The sequence below is a fragment of the Leucoraja erinacea genome, chromosome 14 (assembly GCF_028641065.1).
Source record: "Leucoraja erinacea ecotype New England chromosome 14, Leri_hhj_1, whole genome shotgun sequence".
NCBI lineage: Eukaryota > Metazoa > Chordata > Chondrichthyes > Rajiformes > Rajidae > Leucoraja > Leucoraja erinaceus.
In genome coordinates, this window is record NC_073390.1 from 55006503 (window position 1) to 55030342 (window position 23840).

The window sequence follows — 23840 nt, forward strand, 5'->3', positions numbered from 1 at the left end:
ATCTTTGCATGAAAAATGATGGGCTGCAGGAAAGACCAAATTATCTAGGATACACTCCCAAACCCTCTGGCTCATTGCCTTGTTGGAAAATTCCCACAAACACTCCACAGCACATGCAGAAATCACCACTATTCACCACAAGCAGCAACCTTGGGTAAGGACAGAGGTAAACAACTCCGTTTGAATTGTGCACAGTGCAATCGAAGGCAATGACTGAACATTATTTGACAATATGCACTTGAAATGCTTGTGATTGAAATTATGACGTTTCATTCAAATGTTTTTGACTGATGTTCCAATGTTAAGGGATCAAATTTGGCCTCACCATAGTTGACAGGTTGGTCTTCCAGACTGCCACACATTGTGATCTGTATCTCATCTGAAAGCCTCCCAGTCACCTCACAATTAAAAGAAAAAGTGTAAATAATTAATTGAAACAAATAACTCCAGATGCTGGTTTATACCAAAGATAGACACAAAGTGCTGGAGTAACTCAGCTGGTCAGCCAGCATCTCTGGAGGAAATGTCTGAAGAAGGGTCCAGACCTGAAAGGTCACTTATTCTTTCCTCCATGAATGCTGCCTGACCCACTGAGTTACTCCCACCATCTACAGGTTTTTAAATTATTTGGCATTTTAAAGATAAATGGAATATAAAAATATTGAAAATTCTCGGCAGCTCAGGCAGTATCTGTGGAGGAAGAAACTAAGACAATGTTTTAGGCTGATTCAGTGGTGGCAGGTTGGCACAACTAGTAGAGCTACTGCCTCACAGTGCTGGAGACCATGGGTCGACCCTGACCTCAGATGCTGTTTGTGTGGAGTTTGCACAGTCTCCCTGTGAACGTATGGGTTTCCTCTGGGTGCTCCGGTTTCCTCCCACATCCCATTACCTCAGCCAACATTTCCTCTCATTGCTTCAAAGACCTTGGTCAAGCAGGACTCATCTCAATGAGGAAGGGCATAACAACAGTGTCGAACTTACAAACAATAAGGGGATGATCACTTGGATGAGACTGTGGTCTAGACCCCCCCAAACAGTCTAGACTTGTAGGGAGTTTTCAGATAGCTGAAAGAATTAGTGGATGGTATTAGTAGGAGATTCTATCTTAGAAACATAGAAAATAGGTGCAGGAGTAGGCCATTCGGCCCTTCAAGCCTGCACAGCGATTCAATATGATCATGGCTGATCATCCAACTCAGTATCCTGTACCTGCCTTCTCTCCATACCCCCTGATCCCTTTAGCCACCAGGGCCACATCTAACTCCCTGGCCTCAACTACCTTCTGTGGCAGAGAATTCCAGAGATTCACCACTCTCTGTGTGAAAAATGTTTTTCTCATCTCGGTCCTAAAAGATTTCCCCCTTATCCTTAAACTGTGATCCCTTGTTCTGGACTTCCCCAACATCGGGAACAATCTTCCTGCATCTAGCCTGTCCAACCCCTTAAGAATGTTGTAGGTTTCTATAAGATCCCCCCTCAATCTTCTAAATTCTAGCGAGTACAAGCCGAGTCTATCCAGCCTTTCTTCATATGAAAGTCCTGACATCCCAGGAATCAGTCTGGTGAACCTTCTCTGTACTCCCTCTATGGCAAGAATGTCTTTCTTCAGATTAGGAGACCAAAACTGTACGCAATACTCCAGGTGTGGTCTCACCAAGACCCTGTACAACTGCAGTAGAACCTCCCTGCTCCTATACTCAAATCCTTTTGCTATGAAAGCTAACATACCATTCGCTTTCTTCACTGCCTGCTGCACCTGCATGCCTACCTTCAATGACTGGTGTACCATGACACCCAGGTCTCGTTGCATCTCCCCCTTTCCTAATCGGCCACCATTCAGATAACAGTCTACTTTCCTGTTTTTGCCACAAAAGTGGATAACCTCACATTTATCCACATTATACTGCATCTGCCTTGCATTTGCCCACTCACCCACCCTATCCAAGTCACCTTGCAGCCTCCTAGCATCCTCCTCACAGCTAACACGGCCCCCCAGCTTCGTGTCATCCGCAAACTTGGAGATGTTGCCTTCAATTCCCTCGTCCAGATCATTCATATATATTGTAAATAGCTGGGGTCCCAGCACTGAGCCTTGCAGTACCCCACTAGTCACTGCCTGCCATTGTGAAAAGGACCCGTTTACTCCTACTCTTTGCTTCACTTACACTGACCGGGTCACCCACAAGGCAAAGGGCTTGGATGGGTGGAATTTGTTAAATGAGTCCAAGAAATCTTCCTTAATCAAATTGTAGACGGCCGTACCAGAGAGCGCACAACACCAGGTCACCTCTTGAGGAACAAGGCAAGTGACTAGAGGGTTAGTGGATGAGCACTTTGGGACCCGTGACCATAACCATATTAGTTTCTAAAGAGTTATAGAGATAGGTCTGGAACACAAATTAAGTTCTTAAATTGGGTTAAGGACCGTTTTGGAGGCATTAGGCGGGAGCTTGCGGAGGTTGATTGGGTGAGACTGTTTGCAGATAAAGGGACATCTGGAATGTGGGAGGCAGTTGTACAAGACACTGTACACACCTTTATTTACCCTGCTATAAGAAAGATGCCACTCAGCTGGAAAGAGTGCAAAGATGATTTACAAGTATGTTGCCAGGACTCAAAGGTCTAGGTTATTTGGGAAAGCTAGGACTTTATTTGCAGGGGATTAACTCTGCTCCTGAGATCCTTAAGGAAAAAGTATTCCAGATCCAAACCACCCTCTGCTTAAAGATATTTTTCCTCGCATACCCCTGGTGTCTTTTGCCTATTACTTTGTGTATCATGGTCTTTAAACCATGCTAATGGAGACCGCTTTTCTTTACTTTAGAATTTAGAAATACAGTGTGGAAACAGGCCCTTCAGCCCACCGGGTCTATGCCAACCACCAATCACCCCATACACTAGTTCTATCCTACACACTAGGGACAATTTACAATTTACAAAAGCCAATTAACCTACAGGCCTGCCCATCTTTGGAATGTGGGAAAACCTGAGCACCCTGAGGAATCTCACGTGGTCACAGGGAGAATGTACAGCATCTGTGGTCAGGATCAACCCTGGGTCTCTGGCACTGTAAGTCAGCAACTCTATCGCTGCTCCACCCCTATCAAAGCAAATTGTGGTCTTTTCACCATTTTGATCAAGTCTCTGCTCCACATTTTTGTTCTCAGGAGGACAACCGCAGCCTCCCTAGTTAAACCTTGCATTTGTACTATATCATCCTGCAACCAATCTATAAGTTTCCTCAGGAAAGACACTAAATGCTGGAGTAACTCAGCCAGTCAGGCAGCATACCAAGAGACATGGATTGGTCACGTTCTGGGTCGAGATCCTTCTTCAGACCAAAGGGTTTGGGAATAACCCAGCAAGTCATGCGGTATCCCAAGAGTCAAGAGAGAGTCAAGATACATTTAATTGTCATTTGGACCCCTTGAGGTCCAAACGAAATGCCGTTTCTGCAGCCATACATTACAAACAAATAGACCCCAGACACAACATAATTTACATAAACATCCATCACATCGCTGTGATGGAAGGCCAAAAAAAACTTATCTCTCCACTGCACTTCTCCCCCCCCCCCCCCCCCCGATGTCAGAATCAAAGTCAAATCCCCCGACTGGCGATGGCGATTGTCCCGCGGCCATTAAAGCCACGCCGGGTGATGCAAGGTCGCACACCGGGTTCTTGATGTTGGAGCCCCCGGCGTGCGCTCACAGAGTCCCGCGGCCATTCCAAGCCGCGCGGGGCGGTGCTGTAAGGCCCCGCTCCAGGAGCTCTTCGACCCCGCAACTCGGGCGGGAGAAGTCGCCATTGCAGGAGCCCTGAAAAGCGGTCTCCCTCCAGGGACCCGCGGGCTCCCGGTGCCGCCGTCCGCAGCCCCGCAGTTGCAGCCTCCGAATCTCCGGAGGTCGGGCCGCAGCCGCAGCAGCAGCAGCAGCAGCGCTCCACCACCGCTCCACCCGCTCCGGACTCGGCCAGCTCCACGACGGTGACGGTGAGTCGTCGGCACCAGAGTCCCCGGTCTTCTTCCTGTTGGAGGCCGCACCTCATTGCAGCCCCAACGACAACGGAGACCCGACAAAGAAAAGGTCGGGTCTCCCGTGCAGGGAGAGATTTAAAAGTTGCCCCCTCCCTCCCCACCCACCCCCCCACACACCACCACACACACCCCCCCAAAAAAAAATAACAAAAACTACATAGAAACATAGACAAAAAATAATAAAAACGCAGAGAATATGGATCGGTGATGTTTCAAGGTGGGATCCTCCAGTCTAAAGAAGGATCCTGGCCCAGAACATCACCATTCCATGTTCTCCCGGGATGCTGCCTGACCTGTTTCTGTTAATAAGTCTCCTCTGCAGCCTCTCCGGGACATTTACAAACAAGTGGTGATCAGAGTTTGACACAGTTGCACAAACCAATGTTACATCAACCTTCCTGTCCCTGTGCCTCTAGCTGTGAAACCTGGGATCCCAGGTACTTTCACTAACTACTCTGCTGATGTGCCACAAATGTATGCAGCCCTACGGCATTATACTCTCTTCCAATGAATTATTAACTGTATGGAATCACGCCTTTGCCAACTCTTTGCTACATTCTTTTAAAATTTATGGAGGACAAGGGAATTAATCCCTTTTAAGTTTGATTACCTTTACAAATATTTCTTCTCTTTTATATTGAAACCCAGTTATATATTTTTTTTAAACTCGTCCTCAAATTTCACATTTACCTTTGGCTCTGATGAAGCAAAATTATTATTCAAAGCATTTTGTCATTTAATTCTGTCTTTCCCTTAGAAGTTTGAATCTTGTTCTGTATCTCTCTTTCTTAGTTAGTGCCTGTAGGATATTTCATTGTGTTATTTAAGTTCCTTGATCATATCTTTTTAATATTCCTTTTTGCCTTCCTTTTTTCAAATTAACCTCACCCCCTTGTGTTGTTCCTGTTGCCCCTGAACTTCAATCTCAATCCATTCCTTTCAGATAATGTTTTACTTCCCAATTCAGCTCTAAACTGGAGGCAGCCACTTTAACCAGATTTATTTGTTAGATAATTTAACGCCTGCTTAGCTCAATTAAAATCTCCTTATTGGATTATTGAGTCTATTGGTACCATCCTCAACTGAATTGCATTACCTACACCAGCTGTTCTTTGCCCTACTTTGAACAGAACTGAAGGAGAGAGAGAACAAAACAAGATTCCTGTGCTTTAGCTTCCAGTTCCCAGATTTTCATATCTCCATTTATTTTTGCTTCAGGCTGTACGCCTACACATGTGTTATCCCAATGCTCAGGGGAAGTATTATGGGATTATTAATATCTTCCTCTTTAATCAATGTAACCATGAACAAGCCAACCACACTGATTGTCATTTTGTGCAGGAATGAAATGCAGATGCTTGTTTACACTGAGGATAGACACAAAATGCTGGTGTAAATCAGCCCGACTCTTGCTGCCTGACCTGCTGAGTTACTCCAGCATTTTGTGGCCATCTGATTGTCACTTTGTTTGACAAAATATACTCGGCAGAGACGTTTTGCTGGGCTCTCTAGAATAGAATCGTCTTCACAAAAATGGAGGATCCTTCTCTAATTTATCTGAATTTATAACAAATCATCATCACTGTCTGCTTTGCCATAACTTACCAGTCATGATTCTCCCTAACAGACCAACCACATATCCAATCCCACAGTACCCATCAATATTGAAGTAGGAGCCAGCTACCTTGGCCCCTGGAACCTGACGTACCATTTGGTATGATTATGTCTGATCTATGCTGGCCTCAATTCCTCTTCTGTGCCAGCTTCCAATCACCCTCAATTACCTGATCTTTCCAATATTCATCTGCCTCCACCTTAAATATATCTAATGACCCGTCCTCCACTATCCTCAAAGGCAGACAATTACGGAGACTCACTACACTCTGAGAGAAGAAATATCTGGTGCCTTCATTGTATCATCCAGCATCTGATCAGAGCACTCTTTCAGCCATAATCATATTGAATGGCGGTGCAGGCTTGAAGGGCCGAATGGCCTACTCCTGCACCTATTTTCTATGTTTCTATGTTTCACTTTGGGCATCTACAGCCTCTAGCTCCTAAACTTGTAACCTTCACTTGTCTGACTGCAAACACACGCTGCCTTGGAAATTAAAACAGATTCTAATAAGGAGCATTAACAATGTCTAATGTGTTTCTGTTCTGTGAATTGTATGTAATATTTTGAACAAAGATTGCACCAATGCATCTCAAATGCCCCAATGACATGGTTAGGACATGTACGTTGGCGCCAAAATCGATTTAAATTGACACAGCAACTTTTGTGTTACTTTTCACAACACATTGAAGTGATTCATGGCCAGTGAAGTACCTCTGAAACAGTCCCTTTTGTATTATGGGAAAAGACCAGGCAGGTTTCACACATAATCTCCCAGCTATTTAATTCTAGGAATAATAATGTATATTTCTAGTCATAGCAAGTGAGAGCTAAATATGTGCTGGAACATTGGGGATGAGCTCATTACCATTCACAAATTAGTGGCTGCTATTGGATCTGTTGTGTCCAATGGGAAGCAGAAAGTGCTTTGTTTAAGAGCTCATTACAAGGTTTCTGGCACTATCACTACCTGGAATGTTAGCCTCACTAGTGACACAAAATGCTGGAGTAACTCAGCGGGACAGGCAGCATCTCTGGAGAGAAGGAATGGGTGACGTTTTCGGGTTGAGACCCTTCTCTCCAGAGACGCTGCCTGTCCCCCCGCTGAGTTACTCCAGCATTTTGTGTCGATCTTCGGTTTAAACCAGTATCTGCAGTTCCTTCCTACACATGTTAGCCCCAATATTTGCACCCAAATAAGCTGATTGGGACTTTCTTGCATTGAAGGTATTACCAACTGAACTGTAGTTTACAAAATGCCGTAGGAAAAGTCAAAGGGGCAACGTTTATATGTGTGGTCTGTGACACCATCTCTTACTGCTCCAACTCTGTAGTGTCCGAAGAAAGGTTCCGATCTGAAATGTCACCTATCCATATTAAATGTAACATTAAATGTAACATGCCCAAGTTTGCTGATGACACAAAGCTGGGTGGCAGTGTGAGTTGCGAGGAGGATGCTATGAGGCTGCAGGGTGACTTGAATAGGCTGGGTGAGTGGGCAGATGCATGGCAGATGCAGTATAGTGTGGATAAATGTGAGGTTATCCACTTTGGTAGCAAGAACTGGAAGGCAGATTATTATCTGAATGGTGGCAGATTAGGAAAAGGGGAAGTGCAACAAGACCTGGGAGTCCTTGTACATCAGTCACTGAAAGTAAGCATGGAGGTACAGCAGGCAGTGAAGAAAGCAAATGGCATGTTGGCCTTCATAGCGAGAAGATTTGAATATAGGAGCAATGTGGCCCTACTGTAGTTACAGGGCTCTGGTGAGACCACACCTGGAGTATTGTGTGCATTTCTGGTCTTCTAATTTGAGGAAAGACATTCTTGCTATCGAGGGAGTGCAGCGTAGGTTCACCAGGTTAATTCCCGGGATGGTGGGGCTGACATATGATGAAAGAATGGATCGACTGGGGTTATATCCACTGGAATTTAGAAGGGTGAGAGGGGATCTTATAGAAACATATAACATTCTTAAGGAATTGGACAGGCTAAATGCAGGAAAAATGTTCCAGATGTGGGGGAGTCCGGAACAGTTTAAGAATAAGGGGTTGGCCATTTAGGACTTAGATGAAGAAAAACTTTTTCACACGAAGAGTTGTGAATTTGTGGAATTCTCTGCCACAGAAGGCAGTGGAGCCTAATCCAATGGGCTTCAACGGAAGTTAGAGCTCTTCAGGCTAACGGAATCAAGGGATATGGGGAGCAGGAACGGGGTACTGATTTTGGATGATCAGCCATGATCATATTGAATGGCGGTGCAGGCTCGAAGGGCCGAATGGCCTACTCCTGCACCTATTTGCTATGTTTCTATATTCTTCAGAGATGCTGCCTGACCCACTGAGTTGCTGCAACACTTTATGTCCCTGTTTGTAAACCAGCGCGTGCAGTTGCTTGTTTCTAGTTGAATTGAGTATAGACGTTGGGATGTAATGTTAAAATTGTACAAGGCATTGGTGAGGCCAATTTTGGAGTATGGTGTACAATTTTGGTCGCCTAATTATAGGAAGGATGTCAACAAAATAGAGAAAGTACAGAGGAGATTTACTAGAATGTTGCCTGGGTTTCAACAACTAAGTTACAGAGAAAGGTTGAACAAGTTAGGGCTTTATTCTTTGGAGCGCAGAAGGTTAAGGGGGGACTTGATAGAGGTCTTTAAAATGATGAGAGGGATAGACAGAGTTGATGTGGATAAGCTTTTCCCCACTGAGAGTAGGGAAGATTCAAACAAGGGGACATGACTTGAGAATTAAGGGACAGAAGTTTAGGGGTAACATGAGGGGGAACTTCTTTACTCAGAGAATGGTGGTTGTGTGGAATGAGCTTCCAGTGAAGGTGGTGGAGGCAGGTTCGTTTTTATCATTTAAAAATAAATTGGATAGTTATATGGACGGGAAAGGAATGGAGGGTTATGGTCTGAGCGCAGGTATATGGGACTAGGGGAGAATACGTGTTCGGCACGGACTAGAAGGGTCGAGATGGCCTGTTTCCGTGCTGTAATTGTTATATGGTTGTATGAATTGAATTGAGTTTATTGTCACGGTATCGAGGTACAGTGAAAAGCTTTTGTTGCCTGCACACCAGTCAGCGGAAAGACAACACATGATTAAAATCGAGCCGTCCACAGTGTACAGATACATGATTCTAGTTTTGTTTGATGTCGAGTTCCTCTGTTTATTTAGATACATTTAGCTCATTTAGACTGGAAAGGTTCCGTCAGTGCAATACACTCAGCACCACCCAACTCCTCCCCTCCCCTTTAAAATCTCGATGTACAATTACAAAATAAGCTTCTAATGAGTCAGCCCTTGCTCTCAAGTTTGAACTTGAGCACAGTGTAACACAGAAAAACAACAACAAAGCCTTCACAGCAATACATGCTGATGATTCACACATCATCTGCAATTCATCACTTTGCAAACAGCTGTGGTGCTCATTTTATTTTGGGGACAATAAACAAAACCTCCAAGGTAAAGAACACAAGGGTCAAACAACAGAGAGAGAGGGAGAGAGAGAGAGAGAGCGGTCCTGATGCCAGAAGTCTGAGAATTGTAATGGCTCCGTCATTTGATTTTGTAGATTAATAGGACAGTCACCATGGAGATTCCTGGCATGGTACTTGGAATGAGTTTTTACATTGAACATGTCAGAATCCTGTGAAGAAGAATAAGATTATACTTCTATGCCATGTAGGTTGATTGTACACGGGCTGCTTTCATTTAGCAGTCATGAGCCTATAGTCTGCACATTCAGAAACGTAAGGGGCTGTCCCACTTGTGTGTCATTCGCGCTTCATGCAGGTGTCGTGCGTCGCGTGTCGTGCGTCGCGTGTCGCGTGTCGTGCGTCGCGTGTCGTGCGTCGCGTGTCGTGCGTCGCGTGTCGTGCGTCGCGTGTCGTGCGTCGCGTGTCGTGCGTCGCGTGTCGTGCGTCGCGTGTCGTGCGTCGCGTGTCGTGCGTCGCGTGTCGTGAAATGATGTTGCGTAAATTACACGCAAATGACACCCAAGTGGGACAGGCCCTTTAGTTTAGTTTAGAGATACAGCATGGGAACAGGCCCTTCGGCCCACCGAGTCAATGCCAACCAGCGATCCCCACACACGTCCACTACCCTGCACACACTGGGGAACATTTACAATTGACCTACAAACCAGGATGCCTTTCTAGTGTGGGATTAAACCATAGCATTGATCATAAGTAAGTGTGGTCCTGTGACTTCGATCTGCAAGAACTGTGGACATCCCCAGACCTAGTGTAGATTCAGGGGACAATGTTGGGAATGATGCTGATAGTTTAGTTTATTTATTGTCACATGTAGCGAGGTATGACCATGCATCGTTCTCATTGGTTGGCAGTATTAAGATCAATCCTATCATGACTGGAAATATGAATCAACCAATCTGCATTAGGCTTTCTCAGTGATCAATGTTCCCATTTGATCGTTTGCTAATCAAAGAGAAATTATCAATAATGTGTCAATAAGCTGGCTATCAATAAAAACGTGTGATCGATCTAACCTGTCCCACCACATGCGCCTGCATGCGGCAAGCGCGACCTAAAGGGCCTGTCCCACCAGCAGCGACTCCATGCGGCAAGCGCGACCTAAAGGACCTGTCCCACCAGCATGCATGCGGCAAGCGCGAGCAAACCAGAAGTGGGCGCCACGCGGAGGTCGAGTGAGTGACATGAAGTTCGAGCGAAGTCCGCGGGAAGTTCGCGAGTGACGTACGGCGTTGAGGCAGCGGCAGGCCGTTGCCGCGCAGAATTTTTGAACACGGTCGGTTTATCGGAGCCCCGCGCAATGTTGGGACCAGCTCCGCACAACTCCATACGGCTCCGGCGATCGGAGGCTGTACAGCTCAAGCGACCACGTTAGGTCGCGCTTGCCGCATGGAGTCGCGTGCTCGTGGGACAGGCCCGTTTGTAGCTGTTGGTGATTATTCGGGCAATTACTCTGCACGTGGTGAGTGTCGTTGATTTAAATTTGTTTGATTTTTAACATTTATTTTCAGTTTAGTTTAGTTTAGAGATACAGCGCGGAAACAGGCCCTTCGGCCCACTGAGTCTGTACCGACCAGCGATCCCCGCACATTAACACTACCTTACACTGGGGACAATTTCTACATTTATACCAAGCCAATTAAGCTACAAACCTGTACGGTTGTGTGTTAGGAAACCAAAGTTCTCCGAGAAAACCCATGCAAGTCATGGAGAGATCGTTCAAACTCCGTACAGACAGCACCTGTAGCCAGGATCGAACCCTGGCCTCAGGCTCTGTAAGCGCTGTAAGGCAGCAACTCTACCGCTGCACCACTATGCAGTTCTAAATTTTATATTACAAATTGCTGGTTATAACTATTAAAAACTGAAAAAAATTAACGCATAAGTTGCACTAGTTTAGTTTACAAATTACAGGTATTTTTTAGTCGTTTGGCAGTATAAAAAGCTTTCATTATTTTGGTTTAGGCCGTCTGTATCAAGGAATCCTCAGCCTGGGGACTGGAGTCACATTGATACGAAAATGCTGCCCAGTTGTTATGGGCCTTTGCCAGTGTTTGGACTAAATGATAAGCAAAAGGAGAACCACTCACAAATACACAGTGACTCCCAAAGCTGTCAGCTGGCCTCGAACACTGAAAATCTTCTAAATAAAGCAACCAGCTCCATTTCAACTCCGAGTAAAGTTACTTGCACAGAGATTCTGACCAACGACCTCGGCTCCTGCAATCTCGGAGAAACTCAGCCTCCTGAAGAAGGAAGCTTAACAGCATCTTCACCGGGAGATGGTCAAGAGAAAGACAACTCAAGCAGGTAAGAAGTATCTGGCAAAATAAAGTGAATAACATGCTAGTAGAACACAATCAGTTTAAAATAACAATGTTTCATCTCTCAACCTTGAGCACCTAAATTCAGATTCACACACACATTATTTGTTTTATGAATACCGAATTAATTTATTAACATGTTAAATGCTATTTCTATTGGATAGGAAACTCTAACATAGAATTGAAAATAAATCATAAAACCATCTCATTTCAATCATTTATTTGCTGCGAAGAATAATTTTATCTGGAGCCCAAACAAACCCCTGCTAAAGTGCAATTAGGTTAACTCCTGACCTGGCAAATGTTCTGCCTAAACTGACAGAAATCGCTGCTTTCATTGCATTTTTTATTGGTTATGTTTAAAACTGAAATAAATAAAGTGGCACTTTTGTGTAGATTATTCTTTCATCTCAGCGACACATGGGCTGTTTTCACACTTTAAGAACAAGGACTTGCAAGAAGGGCTGGCCCAGAATTCATAATTTAGATGGGAAGAGATAAATTAAATCATAATTTAAACCAACTCGTGGTCTGTGAACGACACTCCTCGCAAAGACTGGATTTGTTGCTCTGCTGATATTGACATACGTAAATGAAAGGCGATCCCAGTATCTAATATTCATGGGACTGTAACATTATACGGGACACAACTCAACAAAATGATGAAACCATATTGCAGAGGTTTCACAACTTATTTTGCTGCATCCCATTTTAGATCTGTTTTTCCTCTCCTCCTCGTCATGAATATTGACCCCAACAACGCCTGCACCTCTGCCTCCCTCTATCCCAATCACACACACATTGAACAAGAACTATGTGTTTTTTAGAATTGTGCCTCCCTTCAAATCACAAACACAAGAGATATTGGTGAATAAAAGCCAGATAGTGTGAAAACAGCCCCTTTGGCTGAATGTCTCCACGCCAACCAACATGCTCCATCTACACTAGTCCCACCTGCCTGCATTTGCCCTATATTCCCCTAAATCTGCCCTATCCACATACTTGTCTAAATGTTTCAAAAAGACATTGTGATAGTACCTACCTCAACCACCTCCTTCGGAAGCTTGCTCCATATACCCACCATCTTTTGTGTTTAAAAAAAAAGGTTCCTATTAAATCTTTCCCCTCTCACCTCATCTCAAGATCCTCTGGTTCTTGATTCCCCATCTCTGGGTAAAATACTTGACCTTATCTAATCCTCTCACCTTTATATCCACCTCTATAAGATCACCCCTCATCCTCCTGCGCTCCAAGGAATACAGCCCTAGCCTGGTCAACCTCCTCTCAGTTGGAGCTTCTTCCATTTTCTTGCTGCACTGTCGAGCAGCTCACACCTTCAGCAACAATGTAGGTCAGAATATTTCCAGCTAGACGATGGAACAAGTGTCGCTGGTGACATCCACCATTAGATATCCTCCTGCAGGAAGTTCTGTGGAAACAAGGTTTACAACGGGATATAGATCAGCCACAGAAGTTGGCGGAGAAATGTCAGGTGAAGTTTAATCCGAACAAGTGTGAGATGTTGCACTGCATGGGGGTAAGTATACAGTAAATGTACAGATGAATCTTGGGGTCCAGGTCCACAGCTCCTTGCCAGTGGCAACACAAACAAAGTGGTAAGGAAGGTGCACAGTATGCTTGCCATCATTGGTTGGGGCATTGCGTAGTCAATAGTCAATAGTCAATAGTCTATTTATTTGTCATTTGGACCCCTGGAGGTCCAAATGAAATGCCGTTTCTGCAGCCATACATTACACACAAATAGACCCCAGACACAACACAATTACATTTTACATAAACATCCATCACATAACTGTGATGGAAGGCCAAAAAAACTTATCTCTCCCCCGCCCTCTCCCCCCCCCCCCCCCCCCCGATGTCAGAGTAAAAGTCAAAGCCCCCGGCTGGCGATGGCGATTGTCCCGCGGCCATTAAAGCCACGCCGGGTGATGCAAGGTCGCACACCGGGTCTTGGTGTTGGAGCCCCCGGTGTGCGCTCGCAGAGTCCCGTGGCCGTTCCAGCCGCGCGGGGCAGTGGTGTTAGGCCCCGCTCCAGGAGCTCTTCGACCCCGCAACTTGGGCGGGAGAAGTCGCCGTTGCAGGAGCCCCGAAAAGCGGTCTCCCTCCAGGGACCCGCGGGCTCCCGGTGCCGCCGTCCGCAGACCCGCAGCAGCAGCCTCCCAATCTCCGGAGGTCGGGCCGCAGCAGCGGCAGCGCTCCTCCACCGCTCCACCCGCTCCGGTCTCGGCCAGCTCCGCGACGGTGAGGTGTGTCGGCACCTGAGTCCCCGGTCTCTTCCTGTTGGAGGCCGCTCCTCGTTGCGGCCTCAACGACAACCGAGACCCGACAAGAAAAGGTCGGGTCTCCAGTGCAGGGAGAGATTTAAAAGTTTTCCCCCTCCCACCCCACCCCCCCCACACACACACACCCCCCAACATAATATAACAAAAACTACATTAAAACACAGACAAAAAATAATAAAAACGCGGACAGGCTGCAGAGGCCGCTGCTGACCAGAGTCGCGCCCGGTATAAGTGCCAGGAAGTTATATTGCAGCTTTTTGGACTATAGTTAGGTCGCATTTGGAGTATTGCATGGAATTCTAGTCACCCCATTACTGGAAGGATGTGATGGCTTTGGAGAGATTTACCACAATGCTGCATATAAGAACTATTAACTATATATAAAGAATAGTAACTATCAGGAGAGGTTAAACTAACTTGGATTGTATCAGAGGTTGAAGGGAGACCTGATAGAGGTATATAAAATGATGAGGCAAAGATAGGGTAGATAGTCAGAACCTTGTTCCCAGTGTGAGAAAGACCAGAGGGCAAAGCTTTAAGGTGAAAGGGCTCCATTTGAAAGATGCGTGGGTTTTCACACAGAGAGTAATGGATGCCTGGAGCACGCTGTGAGAGATGGCGTTGGAGGCAGATATTTAAGAGGGTTTGGGATAGGCACATGGATACACAGGGCATGGAGGCAGGTGTAGGTTATGTGCAGACAGAGGAGATGCGTTTAACTTGGCACCGTGTTCTGCATGGACATTGTAGATCCAAGGGCCTGCTCCTGGGGTGTGTTGTTGTCTGTCCCTTGTTCTATACCAGGCAATGGGTCTCTGTAGCTGTAGCTGCAACATTTAGTTTCTGTTCCAATGTTCCAATTTTCATTTGATTGCTAATGGAAGAAAAAAATGATCTAAAACATACACACCCAGTCACTAACAGAATATTAGATGGACAGAGTCAATGACAAACATTTATACACATGTACACATTCGACTCGATGGGCCAAATGGCCTCATTCTACTCCTATAACTTGTGAATTTAGGAGAATCAATATGACCAATATTTGACGCATGTGCCTTGGGAACAATGAGAGGCATCATGCAAATCTCATTCATCCCTTGCACCTTACACAATGCATTCACAATGTTTGCAACATATGAGCTGCAGCAATCTGGGATAGGTCACTGCACAAGCCAGTGATAGCAAGCATCGGCAATGTGTGGTGGGGTCTCAAGGCAGGAAAAAGATATTGAGCACAAAGAGGGTGAAACTGCAGAGAAAATAATCTGCGGATACACACACAGAGCATGCAAAATATGTTAAATATAGAGAGGGAGGGAACCAGATAAATGTTTAGCGAACTGTATATTCCTTTGTCACTCACTATCATCTCTTCCTGTGTTATTCCAGATTTCTTGAAGCGAGCTCACAACAAAATGGAAATTCTCCAGCATGTGCTTCCGTATCCAGGTTCAAGAATGTTTGGCATTTCATTGAAAACATAGGTACAATACTGTGAATGGCCAATGTCTTGGAATGTTTCAAGCTGTTAGTTCTAATGCAATTTAAAACAAGGCTTTTGTCAATAGTTTCTTCACTAAAATGAAACATTTGGGATTCATTGAAAGCTCACAATTTGTTTCTACCCCCCCCCCCCCCCCCACCTTCCTCCACCCTTTCAGTTGATTTTATAATGCATCCGTGTGAAACAGTAGCTGTTGGCGAGGTGTAGTGACTGCGCAGGCAATGTGTGGGAGGTGATTTAACAATAGCACATAGTCATTAGCTCTAGGTGCTTCAGGAGGCTAAATGTCTCTTGTGTGTGTGTTGTTGACATTTTCCTGCTTTAGCAGGCTGAATAATTGTACCAATGCACTGAGGAGCAACATTTTGGATCAGATCCACAATTATCTCAATGGAGTCCGGTCCCTCCCCGAATGTCCCTGTGCAGTTACCTGCTCTCTGCACAGACATCTCCAGCAGAGTTGCCCATGCCCCAGAACAGACATTGGTGCAAATGGTTCAGCAAAGGCACCAGTCTGGGTCAACACTCGCTAGAAGATGCAGCATTTCTGCAATTACAGATGAAGCCTTGACAGGTCGATAGTTTGCACCTTTTTGTTTATTTTAAAGATACAGTGAGGAAACAGGCCCTTCGGCCCAGCGTGTCCATGCCGACCACTGATTGTCCCGTACACCAGCTCTATCCTACACACTAGGGACAATTTCACAATTGACAGAAGCCAATTAACCTACAATCCTGTACGTCTTTTGAGTGTTGGAGGAAACCGGAGCACCCGGAGAAAACCCACGCAGTTACAGCGAGAACGTACAGACAGCATCCGTGCCACCACAACACGCACACGCCACCACGCCAACACACACACACACACACGCACACACACACACAGAGACACACACGCACACACCACCGAAACACACACACGCACACACACAGACACACACACACACACGCCACCGGAATACACGCACACACACCACACAACACACACACACCCACCGAAACACACACACACACACACACACACACACACACACACACACGCCACCGAAACACACACACACACACACACGCCACCGGAATACACGCACACACACACACACACACACACACACACACACACACACACACACACACACACACACACACACACACACACACACACACACACACACACACACACACACACACACACACACACACACACACACACACACACACACACTGTCTCCTAGCAAGTAATTCTGTTTAAGAATAGTTTACTAATTTCAACCATTCATCAAACAAAGTCCTCAGGATCCCCACTGTTGCCGGATCTAACTCTTCTAATATTTAAAGTCACACCCATAAAATAAATACCGTTTGATTATTGTAACACAAGAATTCCAGAGCACAGCAGCAATGGGATGCTGCAACATTTGAAGACTTTACACAGCGACATTTGATGGCAGTTATAAAATGAGATAAAGTGGAGGTGAAGTTGGCATCAGGAATTGTAGCCTCACGAGATGATTCGGAGAGAGCCTAAGTGGAATTTTGGTACGTGGGAGAATGAGGGAGTTATCAGATACTCATAAAAGCCTCAGAGCATGTTTGAGAATTCTATATGTTTTTTTAATTCAGGTTTGTGGCAGCATAGTTCAGAAGGTTACTAGCTCTGAGAAGCTCAGAATGCTCCACATTTCCTGGGTCATCGGCGCTGGCTCTAATTTATGTTTTTCATATCTTTCATTTATTTGTTCTTTGTGCCTTTTCACGCCTCTAGTTTCCCTCTCCCCTGACACACAGTCTGAAGAAGGGTCTCGACCCAAAACATCACCTATTCCTTTCCTCCAGAGATGCTGCCTATAATGATTCTGAGTGCCTCCAACATTGTGTGTCTATCTTCAGTGTAAACCAGCATCTGCAGATCCCTCCTACATATCAGTTCAGTTTAGTTCAGTTTAGTGTCAATTGATCCAGTTCCTGAATCTTCCCAAAACAGCTTGGAGAATGTAAATTCAAATCATGAAGTAAATCTGGAATAAACCGCTTTTGTTCCAACATGAAAACACTGGATTATTGTGAACATTTATTTGCTTTTCTTAATATTCTTCAGGGAAGGAAATTGGTGACTGCACTTTGCCTCAGGTGCTTGTCCTTTAGCTGCCCACTGAAGTGGCGGAACAAGCTAAAGTCAGCTATGTCAGGAGGGAGTAATAGACAGATAATAAATACTGCATTTGCCAGCAATGCCCAGTCTCTGCGAATGAATAAAAGAAATGTAGCCGGAAGGGAGAATGGATCATTTGCCTTTTGGCCATGAAATTGGATACTTGATTGCAGTAAATGACTATGTTTCATTTCACTTCCCTGTGGGAACAATCTTAGACGCTGTTGATTCCTTTGTAATGATGGCAAAGGTTAATTGCCCACTAGCCAATCTAAAGATCAGAAGCTTGAGGCACATTCTGCATTGTGCATCATTTTAAATAGGTTTTTATGTTCCAATGTTATCTCCACCGGCTCTTTAAAGGACAGGAAAATGTAATCTTTGTAAGCCACAGATCTCTATGGATAAGTACGTGTTATATTGCTGGTGAATGCTTCAGTTTGTTTCATGTTGGAACAAGGATCAAAATGCTAATCCAACTGCAATTTGCCTCTATTCATCCTGCAATGTTCATTAGAGCAATCCAGAGAGAAAGGAAATCCATAACATAGATCACAGACTTTTTTGTTTCCATTGACCCGACAAATGACCAAGGGTTCCAGCCAATATCACACAAAATGCTTGCAAGGCTGATCGATCTCAGGCACCAAAAATATTAAAAAATGTAAGGCACTAATTTGTCTTATCCTAGAACTTCTGTATCAGGAATATCGGGAAAAGAGCACGTATCAAGAAATCGAGACCAGGCGGATGCAGGATTGCGCTGAAAAGAACAGGACGGAATTTGTAAATGAAGGCAAACCTCAGGAAGTGAAAAGTGACACCACTATTCCTGCTCAAGAGCCATCGCAACCTGTTAAACTCACCTCGAGTACGAATAACCTGGGCATGAAACTATGGCAGAACACAGAGAAAGTCAGAAGCAGCACAGTGTTGAGTACTCTCAGTCGCAAGGAAATTAAACTCCAAGAGGTAAGAAAGGCAGATAAAATTAAGACCTGTGACGAGTTTTACACTCCAATATGTTATTCGTTCCAGAATCCACTTTGTCTAGTCTGCAAATTGTTTCCCCATCGATCCAATTTCACAAAATCAATTTTTGCAGCAGGGAATAAAATTAGGCATTTGAAATGTCACATTTGTTGGACAACAAAATTAATGTCAAAATCAAGCAACAAAATCACTGTAAATCCCACACATCTGATAAAAAAGATTGGGAGCATTGAAAAGGGTGTTTTGTTTTATTGTTCATAAAACAATAAGCCAGAATACTTTAACAGCATCTTTCATTCTCATGACTTGAGAATGAGAACAAGGGGACAGGCACTGAGGAACATTTTCACCCAAAGATTCACTTCACACTTGCACACCAACCTCACTTGGAAATATATCACTGTTGCTTCAACATCACTGTGTCTAATTCCTGGAATTCTCTTCACTGGAGTACTGTGGGAGTACCTGGAATTCTCTTCACTGGAGTACTGTGGGAGTACCTGTCATAGGGGGAAATCCTTTAAAACCGAGATGAGAAGAACTTTTTTCACACAGAGAGTGGTGAATCTCTGGAACTCTCTGCCACAGAGGGTAGTTGAGGCCAGTTCATTGGCTATATTTAAGAGGGAGTTAGTTGTGGCTAGGGGATGAGAGAGTATGGAGAGAAGGCAGGTATGGGATACTGAGTTAGATGATCAGCCATGATCATATTGAATGGCGGTGCAGGCTCGAAGGGCCGATTGGCCTACTCTTGCACCTAATTTCTATGTTTCTATGTAAGACAATTCATCGCCACCTTGCCCAGTGTAATAAATGGCTCTTGCATTCTGAAAAAGTGAAAAAAACTAGTGCAATCTAAGTGGTGCCTTATCAAAGGTCTGGACTGGCTTGAATTCATTATTCAAGGTGATCTTGTGTCCTGCAATTCCAAATTTGTCTAGGGACAAATATGAAAGGTTGAGTTTCAGGGTTGGAGTTCAGGGTTTGTTACATATCTGTAATATTCCACGACTTCACTACTGACATTGGTCACACTTGAAAATGCAAGAAAGGTTCACCACTGTCACTAAAATAATGTTTTATTTTATTTGAGCTTAGTGATTTAAGAATTTATCAGTCAACCAAGGAAAGAAATTACTGGTCTATTTGATTTACTTTGAAATATTCGAGAATCCTTTCTTCATATATTAATATTCAAGTCATGATGTAAGTGGAAAACATGTAGAAATCTTCCTTCACAGAGGTAGGATATAGAAAAAAATTATGGTCATTCTCTCCAACTGAACATACTTTATGAAGGCCTTGGGTTTATTGAGCATTTGAAAATCAATCAATCAATCAATCAACCTTTATTGTCATCTTGCAAGCAACAGTTGTACAGTGCAAAATGAAAAGACGTTTCCCAGTGAATAGCGGAGCATCGCACATGAAATTTAAAACATTTCACACATAATAACACTAAAAACAATCCAGTCCCTGATGGAACAGTATAAATAGTTAAAAGCAGGTAAAAAACACAATGTTAAAATACAATAAACCAATCATAAAAATGTCTGGGGCCGCTGATTTGAGTGGCCAGTGCCAGTTATTAAAGTGTCCGTGCCAGCCGCAGAGTCAAGTCAAGTGACTGTGAGTACAGAGTGACTGTTTAGCAGCCTCACAGCCTGTGGCAGGAAGCTGTTTAGCAGTCTTGTAGTCCGGGCTTTGATGCTTCGATATCTCTTGCCTGATGGCAGGAGATCCAGGTGTATGTGGAGGGGGTGCAGTTTGTCCTTGGCAATTCTCTGTGCTTTTTTCAGACAGCGGCTCTGGAACAGTTCTTGTACCGAGGGTAGGGAGACACCAATGATCCTCTCTGCTCCCCTCACTACCCTCTGCAGAGCCTTCCTGTCCGAGCAGTTGCAGGTGCAGTACCACGTATTTATGCAGTACGTGAGTACAGACTCCACCGTGCCCCTGTAGAAAGTCCTGAGGATGTTGGTGGGGAGTGAGGCCTGTTTTAGTTTCCTCAGGAAGTGCAGTCGCTGATGGGCCCGTTTGACGGTCCCAGTGGTGTTCCTGGACCAGGTGAGGCTGTCCGTTATTTGCACACCGAGGAACTTTATGCTCTCCACTCTCTCCACTGCAGTGCCACTGATGTTGAGGGGTGTATGCTTTGGCTGCGCCCTCCTGAAGTCGACAACCATCTCCTTAGTTTTGTCGACATTCAATTACTACTTATCTTAACTACTAAACCAGGTTCGCTTCTTAATAAACAGACACCACACAAACTGTTTGGTAGACCAGTTCAAAACTTTACTTAACATCGGCCGATGGAAGGGAGCGAGAATTCCAGCTAAGTGACCAATGTAGACACTCAACTGTCCTCGGTCCTCTTCTCTGAACAACAGAATTACATTGCTTTAAATAGGGTTTTTTTGTCCCCTCAGCACATTCCACAGACATTAATCATGGTCAGAGGTACAGGAAAAGGTTTCCACAGATTACATCACATCAAAGGCCTTTTGTTTACATGGTACAAGATATACTAAAAACATTGGCCATTTGCTTTAGGTTATTTTATTTCCACTTCCCTGGTTCTTCTTTGTCACTTGGTCCCTCATAAACATAGGCCATCTGCTTTATTGCCTCTTGCTTCAAAGATGTGACTAGCTATGTCTCTCTTCCTCTATCACCTCCTCACTTGGGAGACAATGTTATGGTATTTATTATCCCACACACTGCAACCTGAGACAAGCCTAATTTGACACTAAATATAAACTGTAAGCTAGCCCTGAAACCTATTTTAATTTTTTCTTATTTTTGTAACTTTATTCGGCTTCATCAGTTCTACTTCCTCCCTGTACATTGTTTCGTCATCTCCACTGATGAGTCCCACCACTGTAGTGTCATCCGCGAATTTTATGATCTTATTGTCCCTGAATCTGGCAGCACAGTCATGTGTGAGCAGTGTGAACAACAGCGGGCTGAGCACACAGCCTTGAGGGGAGCCGGTGCTCAGCGTGATCGAGCCTGAAGTGTTCTTGCCAACACGGACTGACTGCGGTCTCTCTGTCAGAAAGTCCAAGATTCAGTGACACAGGGTGGTGTTGAGGCCCAGCAGGGTCAGAATATTAAACTTGCCACTTACTCTAGAGGTTATATGGATGATGATATCCGTCAAATTATAAATGGGATAGGTGAAACATCACATAATTGGCAGTACAACTCATAAGGTAAATATCAAATATTCATATTTTATTCATATCTGATATGGGAGAATCCATATTTAATCTCTCGAAGCTCAAGATCACCAAATAGGACAATCCAGGGTGACTTGGACAGGTTGGGTGAGTGGGCAGATGCAGTATAATGTGGATGAATGTGAGGTTATCCACTTTGGTGGAAAGAACAAGACAACAGATTATTATCTGAATGGTGTCAGATTTGGAACAGGGGAGATGCAACGAGACCTGGGTGTCTTTGTACATCAGTCTTTGAAAGTAAGCATGCAGGTACAGCAGGCAGTGAAGAAAGCTAATAGCATGTTGGCCTTCATAGCGAGAGGATAGAAACATAGAAACATAGAAATTAGGTGCAGGAGTAGGCCATTCGGCCCTTCGAGCCTGCACCGCCATTCAATATGATCATGGCTGATCATCCAACTCAGTATCCCGTACCTGCCTTCTCTCCATACCCCCTGATCCCCTTAACCACAAGGGCCACATCTAACTCCCTCTTAAATATAGCCAATGAATTGGCCTCGACTACCTTCTGTGGCAGAGAGTTCCAGAGATTCACCACTCTCTGTGTGAAAAAAGTTCTTCTCATCTCGGTTTTAAAGGATTTCCCCCTTATCCATAAGCTGTGACCCCTTGTCCTGGACTTCCCCAACATCGGGAACAATCTTCCTGCATCTAGCCTGTCCAACCCCTTAAGAATTTTGTAAGTTTCTATAAGATCCCCTCTCAATCTCCTAAATTCTAGAGAGTATAAACCCAAGTCTATCCAGTCTTTCTTCATAAGACAGTCCTGACATCCCAGGAATCAGTCTGGTGAACCGTCTCTGCACTCCCTCTATGGCAATAATGTCCTTCCTCAGATTTGGAGACCAAAACTGTACGCATATACAGTGCATTCAGACCCCTTCACTTTTCCCATATTTTTACTTTACAGCCTTATTATAAAATTGATTAATTTCATTTTTTTTATCATCAGTCTACACACAATACCTCATAATTAAAAAACGAAAACATGTTTTTATAAATTTTTGCAAAGTAATTAAAAATTAATAACTGAAATATCACATTTACATAAGTATTCAGACCCTTTACTCAGTACTTTGTGAGGCACCTTTGGCAGCGATTACAGCCTCAAGTCTTCTTGGGCATGACGCTACAAGCTTGGCACACCTGTATTTGGGTAGTTTCTCCCATTATTCTCTGCAGATTTTTTCAAGTTCTGTCAGGTTAGATGGGGAGTGTTGATGCACTCAGGTCCCTCCAGAGATGTTCGATGTACTTTGTTCCGTTCATCTTTCCCTCGATCCTGACTAGTCTCCCAGTTCCTGCCTATGAAAATCATCGCCACAGGATGCTGCTGCTACCACAATGCTTCACATGGTATTGGCCAGGTGATGAGCGGTGCCTGGTTTCCTCCAGATGTGACACTTGGCATTCAGGCCAAAGAGTTCAATCTTGGTTTCAACAGACCAGATAATCGTGTTTAGGTGTCTTTATGCAAACTCCAAGCGGGCTGTCATGTGCCTTTTACTGAGGAGTGGCTTCCATCTGGCCCCTCTACCATAAAGGCCTGATTGGTAGAGTGCCGCAGATATAGTTGTCCTTCTGGAAGGTTCTCCCATCTCCATGGAGGAACTCTGGAGCTCTGTCAGAGTGACCATTGGGTTCTTGGTCACCTCCTTGACCGAGGCCCTTCTCCCCCGATTACCCAGTTTGGCCGGGCGGCCAGCTCTATGAAGAGTCCTGGCAGTTTCAAAGTTCTTCCATTTAAGAATGACGGAGGCCACTGTGCTCTTTGGGACCTGCAATGCTGCAGAAATTGTTTTATACCCTGCCCCAGATCTGTGTCTCGACACAATCCTGTCTCGGAGGACAATTCCACCAACTTCATAGCTTGGTTTTTGCTCTGACATGCACTGTCAACTGTGGGACCTTATATAGACAGGAGTGTGCCTTTCCAAATCATGTACAATCAAGTTAATTTACCACTGGTGGACTCCAATCAAGTTGCAGAAACATCTCAAGGATAATCAATGGAAACAGAATGCACCGAAGCTCAATTGTGAGTGTCATAGCAACGGGTCTGAATATTTACGTCAATGTGATATTTCAGTTATTTATTTTTAATTACTTTGCAAAAAATTTCTAAACACCTGTTTTCGCATTTTTATTATAGGGTATTGTGTG

The 23840-nt window shown here is 44.5% G+C and overlaps 1 protein-coding gene and 1 long non-coding RNA gene across 2 annotated transcripts in view; one reads left to right on the plus strand and one right to left on the minus strand.

The window, feature by feature from the left end:
• ngef (neuronal guanine nucleotide exchange factor) overlaps positions 1-23840 on the plus strand; it is a 77636-nt gene that overhangs the window by 24921 nt on the left and 28875 nt on the right. Inside the window, exons 3-6 of the mRNA XM_055646464.1 lie at positions 1-154; positions 11119-11463; positions 15176-15270; positions 18131-18411. Coding sequence (XP_055502439.1) covers positions 1-154; positions 11119-11463; positions 15176-15270; positions 18131-18411 — 875 coding nt within the window. The remainder of the gene's footprint in view (positions 155-11118; positions 11464-15175; positions 15271-18130; positions 18412-23840) is intronic.
• On the minus strand, positions 8069-13145 carry LOC129703764 (uncharacterized). The gene is made up of 3 exons (XR_008724619.1): positions 12683-13145; positions 11244-11474; positions 8069-9308 (listed from the first exon to the last, which is right to left on the minus strand). It is a non-coding gene; the product is annotated as an uncharacterized LOC129703764 (long non-coding RNA).